The sequence below is a fragment of the Eucalyptus grandis genome, chromosome 6 (assembly GCF_016545825.1).
Source record: "Eucalyptus grandis isolate ANBG69807.140 chromosome 6, ASM1654582v1, whole genome shotgun sequence".
Classification (NCBI taxonomy): Eukaryota; Viridiplantae; Streptophyta; class Magnoliopsida; order Myrtales; family Myrtaceae; genus Eucalyptus; species Eucalyptus grandis.
Window position 1 is genome coordinate 4,823,828 of NC_052617.1, and position 7,558 is coordinate 4,831,385.

At 41.2% G+C, this 7,558-nt stretch overlaps 1 protein-coding gene across 3 annotated transcripts; it reads left to right on the top strand.

The window, feature by feature from the left end:
* Positions 1–1,531: 1,531 nt before the first annotated feature.
* Positions 1,532–5,377, top strand: LOC120294586 (39S ribosomal protein L41, mitochondrial-like). Of its 3 annotated transcripts, none has more exons than XM_039314782.1 (5): positions 1,532–1,778; positions 2,901–3,076; positions 3,538–3,602; positions 3,768–3,855; positions 5,132–5,377. In XM_039314782.1, exons 2-4 carry the CDS (start codon positions 2,932–2,934, stop codon positions 3,834–3,836), a joined length of 279 nt encoding a protein of 92 aa, XP_039170716.1. In that variant the 5' UTR covers positions 1,532–1,778; positions 2,901–2,931; the 3' UTR covers positions 3,837–3,855; positions 5,132–5,377. The 3 variants fall into 3 exon arrangements, with proteins under 3 accessions (XP_039170716.1, XP_039170715.1, XP_039170714.1); XM_039314781.1 differs by lacking the exon at positions 5,132–5,377 and adding an exon at positions 4,771–5,079 and having other exon boundaries at positions 2,883–3,076; XM_039314780.1 differs by lacking the exon at positions 5,132–5,377 and adding an exon at positions 4,771–5,079 and having other exon boundaries at positions 1,533–1,778.
* Positions 5,378–7,558: the final 2,181 nt, after the last annotated feature.

Sequence of the window (7,558 nt, forward strand, 5' to 3'; positions counted from 1 at the left end):
GGTCGGGCGTCCGGGTCGGTCGAGCAAGTTGCAACGAGTGCCTTTGTTTTTCGTGGCGCGTGTGGGGAACCTGTCGGCGCCGGTGGTTTTGGAGAGGCTCGTGTTCGGACCTATTGACATTTTGGTTGATATGTGCCCTTTTGATGAGCTGTTCCAGCTCGTGTGTGGACAAGGGGGTGATGGGCTAAGCCCTAGCTCAAAGATCGTACCCCTACCGCAATCCCCCGAGCGACGCATCGATGAGGGTGGCACGAGGGCTTGGGTCGGGCAAGGCAACATCGTTTTCAAACCCTTTGCTAGTCGCTTTTTTCGGGGGGTGATCCTACCATTTTTGGTAGCCTATAAATTGGTGGAGAAATGGACGGAGTACATCGGTTGTAAGTAACTTAAGAACTCGAAAAGCCTTCAACTGATTTGAGAACAAGATTCCCATAAGTGATTTTGACATAATTATGTCATTTGTTGAATCAACAAGTCCCAAAAGTGCCCTTTTCACGTTGGTTGGAATCTCCACGCTTATTCGGTAATATAGTAAGCCTGATTTTCTTCCTATTGTCGTATGTGAAAATTTCTAAAGTGCAATCATATCTTATAAAATCATTGTCATCAGAGATTTTTCAACGATTGATGTCATAAAACAATTGACAGCGTGGAAACTACTAAAGCATCCACATAAGTCGAGCAAGTTGAAACAAAGGGGTTCTAAAGTTTTTTGGGACGTCGTGCGGAACTTGTCGAGGTGCATGATGATTTTGAAGAAAGCTTGTCTTGGACCTCTTGACACATTCGTTGATCTGGTGAACCCGCCGCACAATGGTTCAGTAAGGGAAGCACGAGGGCGTGGGTCGGGCAACATTGTTTTCGATTTTCAAACCCTTAGCTAGTCGCTTTTTTTCGGGGGTGATACTTCCATTTGCGGTAGCCTACAAATTGGTGGAGAAATGGATGGAGTGCACTAATTGTAAGTAACTTAAGAACTCGAAATGCCTTGAAAGAGAATCGGATTCGGTGAGTGATCTGACTTGATTATGTCATTTGTCGAATTAAGAAATCCCAAAAGCAACCTTTTCGTGTCGGCAGGAATCTCCACATGAATTTGATGATAAATTAACGGGAGCGGTCTTCTTCCTATCATTGTACAGGGGAAATTCTAAAGTGCAATGATGGTGTAGCATAAAATCGCCGGCGGCATCCGTGACGAGATTTGTCAATTGATTGATTTTTTTTTTTTTTTTTTTTCAATCAATCAATTTCATCCAACAGTTGACAATTAATGATACACGGTAGTTACAAAAGCGTTCGTCGATCGTGTACCGCAAGGGGAAGACCTTCACCGGCTAGCATCACATCGAAAACTCCGAAATCGCACAGAAGCAACGTCGCTGCGCATCGTTATCAATTTCTCAAGCTATGGCCTTCTTGAAGCCCAGTGCGAGGCCCAGAGAAAGGCCCAGCGGAGGCCCAGATAAAGGCCCAGTGCAAGGCCCAGCGCTAGGAGAAGCCCTAGGCTAAGGGGAAAATTCGGCGATCCAGGTTCCTGCTTCATCGTGAATTAGGCCAGCTGCCGCTGCTCTCTCGCTCGCGTCAGCCGCAGCACCATTACCAGTCCACGAGCTCCGACGCCGGTCGTCCCGCCGCCGCCGGCATATCCACGAGCTTCGACGCGGCGAGGAGGACAGCGACGACTACTGTCCCGTCCTCCACGAGCTTCGACGACGCGTCCCCAGGCCCTCGCTCGACGCAGCGAGCTTCGGCGCGCGGCACTCGCTTTCTCGCAGGTTGGGCTTCGAGTAAAGTCATGGCTTTCTAGTTTCATCCGAAAGTTCTGTTTTTTACGGGGAAAAATGTGATTTTTGCGATACATTTGTCGCGTTCGTTGATGCCGAGCAGATTGAATCGCGGCGAACGTCGGTCGACCGAAGCCCCGAACGGGGAGTTGTGTAGGATTTTCTTCGCCGATTTGTTGGAGTTATGAATCTTAAAACTACTGAGATTTTAGTGTGTTCTAGATGTAATGAACTGAAAGAATGTTGGGTTGACTGGAATTCATGCATTTGGTCGATGATTGATATCGATGACTGGTTGTCGATAGGCTTTCAGCAGTTAGAAATCTAGAACTAACTGATATTTTAGTACATGAAGTCATCGTTTACAAGAGCTGGGGTATTTTCCGTGTCGTTGCATCCAAATGGAAGGTACCGGACCCTCCGTTGGCCTCTAAAGTTGCTTGATGATGATGAAATGTCTTCAGGCTTCAGCATAAGATTGGAAATTGGACCTCCGTAAAGTCGAATTTTTCCCGATAGGTAACTAGACCCTTTGAGATGCATCTCCATGAGATCACAATCTAAGGAATCCCATCTCTCGTGGAATCCTGAAAATGGGATCGTCGATCGCTTCATGATGTGCCCTATTTTGAAATTGAGATGAGTCCAATTTGAGAATTTGTTATGATTGTCTCTTGCTATATGTAGCGCTACATCAGCTTGGCTCTGCTTGGGCCTATCATGATTGCATCCTAGAGAGAAAGGGAGGGAGCTCTGCTTGGGCCTATCATGATTGCATCCGAGGGAGGGAGGGAGGGAGCACAACAATTTTTCTTTTAAGCGCTGAGGATTCAGATAACACAAAAAACTATATATCCCATCTTTCATTAACAACTAGAAAAAATATTTGTTTCAGTCTCTGTGATCAAACTTTACTTTATTTTTGCTTTTCATTCTTCTTAGCTTGTTCTTTGAATGTTCAATATCTTAGCCATATCACACGCTACTATGTGTTGATTTAGTTTTTTCTTTGTAAGACCATATGGTGTTGTTATGACTTATGGCAAAACACTTTATTAGTCTGGTTGAAGTCACAGAGTCCATTTCATGTTCCAGGCTCATATTGAATTGCAGGTTGTCCATTCACTGCAAAGAGAGAGAGAAAATGCCACTGGGATTGATACTAGGGTTGGGAAGGGCATTTAGGAGGAAGCGTACATCATCACTCGATATTCTTTCTTCAAAACGTGCTCCAAGAAATTACTACAAGGGAAAGAATTGCAAGCCAACTGGTTTTCACACCCACAAAGGTTTGTATACCTATCTTTCCTTTTGCTCTATGTTGTAGGGCCCAAAAACGCTAGAAGTATATGATAGAATTTTTTTTTCCTTCTTTGAATCTAAATTGCTGTTCTTAAGATAACGTGTGGATTGTGGATTACCATTCTTAGTATGTATTGTTATATCATGTTAAGGGTGACTTGAAGTTGAAGAGCATAGAAGATATAGGTTCATGGTCCTTAAGTGGTATCCATAATTTGAACATACCAGAAGTAAGATCAATATGTGGTCGCACTTATTTCAGGCAAAAGGCTGCCTTCTTATCAAAGTGTACATCCTTGCTATGAAGAGGAAAAAGAAAATGAGTATCCTTTGTTTAAAGATTGGCCTTGTCAGGCTGCTAACTCTTTCTTTCGGCATGAATATTGTGCTTAATATACGGTTGGTATTTTCTGCACAAGTGTAACCATTCCAAATTATTTTATTGCAGGTGGATATGTTCTGCTGCAGGAGAAACTACCAAACTATGTAGTTCCCGATTTGACTGACTTCAAGGTACCCTTAAAGCTCATTAGTCCCTCTCCTCCCCATACCCTCCTCCGAACATCCCAACATCCTGAAGTTAACAAATAAAGAGAGTGACATGCATTTCTATTATGAGTGTCTTCAAACAAATGCGCCATGCCTTGTGAATATTAAACCAGCATTTGTTTCTTGCAGCTGAAACCTTATGTGTCTCAATGCCCAATAGAAGTCGAAACTACTGAGGGCACTGATGCAGCTAAATAGACTAAGAGCCATAAAAGGGGTATTCTCTACTAACCTTTTTCATTCCGTCTTTTCTTTGTCATCTTCTCTTTTTTTTTTTTTTTGGTTGACTTTAAAAGTATTTGCAATAAATTCTATTTCAAAGCCAGAAATCTACCTGAACATTGTCATTCGACACTTCATCAAATTAAGATCATTTTTTTTGTTCTTGGTCATATGGAAAGTGGTTTCTTCTAGTAATATTTTGGGCGCCAATTGAACTTTTGAATAAACAAAAACATGGTTACAGTGCCCTACCGCTCTACAATGTCTTAGCTAGCATAGCATGTTTGAAATATGCGTCATACTGGGGAAAAATGCTAAATAATGAGGTTGCACCTTTCCCTCTATGTGGGAGAGAGGATGGAATTCAGTTATTTGTATTTCTCATTCCTGTTCCATTTCGCCAAACCCAAGTTCTAGATAAGTGAAGATGAAGGAAAGGCTATTGCATTGTTGAAGAAATGGCTGGTGATGACTCATTAAAGTTCCTTGGGATTTGACCTTAATTGAAGGAAAATAATATAGCAGGATGACATTGTCAATTTCATCATAGAAGTTAGGAAAGCAAAAAAGAGAAAAAAAACAATTGAAACAAATGGTTGCTTTTATTAGATACTAAACATGTATGAAAAGGGATGATTTCTTTATAGTGAATACTATAGATAGTACCATAAAGGAAAGATGAAACACCCTATAAAATAAGACTCGAATGGCGTGGAACTGGTCTAAAGTAGTTTATGTTTAATTGGATTGTGATTGATGATTGAACATGAGTGTTACTTCATCTGCTAAGTCATAGTATAGTTAGTTTCAGTTAGTACATTGATCTCAGAACTTCTTTTAGTGATCTTATGCTGGCTAACCTTAAATTTAAATTTTTCTACTGAAACCTTTTGTGATAATTCTTTCAAAGGGAAATGATGGATGGTTGCATTCAAGGCATACTGCAGAAGAGTTCGCAGAGAACCTTGGAAGTTACGCTTTTTCTGTCTTTCTTTTTGGCTTAGAGAATGATGTCTCGAACAAATTTTAATGACCTTTTTTGTGGCCACTAAGTCAAATGACTTCGGTTGCTCCAATCTTTTTAGGAATTGTGAACAATAACATAGACAAAGCAGTGTGATCGGGGCAGCCTTTGTTGAATTATACATGTCGATATGTTTATGATTATTGAGCCAATGTCCTTCTGGACCTTTTGAAGTAAAATCATTTTTCACTGTAATGGCATAGTATCAATCTCTCAGCCCTATCATTACTAATATCGGTAGTTTTCAGGGTATTGATTCTATCAGCAAGGTCGGAAATTCGATACCATTGTGCTCTCACTGCAATCCTTGACGTCATGGCCAAAATAACATCCGCACACGTGTCCACAACGAGCGTCGGCATGAAATTATGGTCACTGTTTCTTTTTCAGATTACATTTTGTTGTTTCGGACCTTCTGTAGAGAAATGCAGCGTCACTAGTTCATGTTACCATTATTTCTTGTGGTGCTATGTATGTCCGCCGTTGGAAAAGATGACGATGCTGCCAGAGGGTGTAGTTAGAATATTCGATCGAAATACTCTGGATTGGCATGTGCAAGTTTTTTGGTTTTTCGATGCTGAGCTGCTTTGCACGTAAGAGGTAAAAGCACGTCTCCAAGATCGTAGAAAGAGTCGCACTTCGATATCTCAACTCGTGGGCTTAATTAGGGAACCTTGCTCTTGTTCTGAGCGTGGGTTTACCTCATTTCGTCGTGTCAACTGAATTGGACTAGTCTACTTCACCACAACCTCGATCAATCTGTGGAGCCCAAAGCAATGGCCATCAAACCAAATTGACTAGTCGCATCATTTTGATCTGTCAATCGTTATCTGAATCCCAATCGAAATTCCCTGATTTGAACCGAACGACAGATTACTAAGCTACTTGTTGGCTGGTTTTTTCTTACCCAATACGAGAGGGAAAACCGATGGTAACATATGATTATAACATTGTCTTTTTGTGAGATCCAAGACAGGCTTCATAACCAAATAATGGAAGTTTACAATTTTTTTATATTGTAAATTTTTTTGGGACATGGGTAATTAAGGTTTTGAAGATCCAAATATGTCTATTCAGTACGCTTGAGAAATGCTTCAAGATCTCTTCTTATCGAGATTTTCTTTTTTCAAAGTGATTTGACTTGATCCAATATAATATGTCTATGTGATTGTACGATGTTTCGTTCTTTTTTCTAATCCGCTAATTGCTATATGGCTCGCGTCCACATCCTTTTTCTTGCTTCCACTTTATCGGTTTTCCTTCTACTATGATTACTTTTATCAAACATGTCTTTATTGCGGTTAGGTAAGCCAGGATCAAGGTTCTTAAAGACCCTCAAGAAAAACACCTCTTGCTTGAAGTTCCTTAAGGTAATGATGTGAAGTGGACTAGTAAACAAGTCAATGAAGTCCCACTTCGAAACCTACTTTCCCACTTCTTCCACCAACCTTTTTCTTTTGTTTCATATTTGCTCCTATTATTTTTCATAGAACCAAAGAAATTATCAATGAATGATCTGATGCCACCATAGATTATAGTAGCTCCATTCCTCAAATTCAGTGGACACCGAACGGCCGCACCTCCTTAGAATAGATGGTACTTGTCAATTCGAATGCGAAGTGTGTAATCAATGTAATCATAGAGCGTGTGAATAATCTATATGCGGATGGTGCCCGTGCACCCGAAGTTCTCGCCGGTGCTAGTTCGTTGCCGTGTGGTGATTATGTAGATGTGTACCACCTATTTTTTAGTTTTCTTGCTATCGCCTAAATCTTCAAATCAAATTATAATAACTCAAACAAACGTTGTTAGATTAGTGATGAGATATTGATGCATATGTCTATCCAAAAGAGTAATTTAATATTTGTTCGATGAAACATTTTCGATGGATCATAGAACACTTTACTAACTCTATTATTGATAATTCCATCTCCAAAAATTGGAGATATATGACCAATAGACAACAGCAGAAAAATCCTCAATTGATTGGAGATTCACAAAAATAATTTATTGAAACAACTATCGATTGACGAAACACACTATTGAATATCCGAAATTTACTACTCACTAACGTCATTAATGATGCCATGAGAAGGTTGTAATAATGGACATGGACTGCGTTAGTCACATTACATCTCAAGAAACTTGAAGGCATTTCCATGGCAACTCTAACCATTCTCTTCCGATCGACCTTCTTATCCTATATTAGATCGGATTAGCCATCGCACAACCATACCGGTTCCGCGAAAATGGGAAAGAACGAAAGGAGATATTCTAAGTTCCAGCAACACGACATGATGCAACCTATACCCTTTTTCTAAATTCAAGGGACTCCAATCAAGGCGCCATCGATTCACGATATGAGAACTTGTGGACCTCCAAGCCCGTGCACATTCTATCCTCTAAACATCCCGAAGTGGACATTGGCTTAAGGTTCTCCTCCAACTTGCGGAGCGACCCTAGAAAAACCACTGGAGATGGGGACGAGGAGGACGTCAGACCGGACGTCGACCTCAGTGCGCACCAAGCGACGACGACCCACTCGGTGGGTTTCTACATCATTCCATTGGGTGCTGATTCAGAGGGTTGAATTTGACGCCAACGGCCGCGTTGGCCTCTTGCTGGATTGCCGGGTCCAAGTCGTCTCGAGTGACCCGAAGATCAACGAAGCATT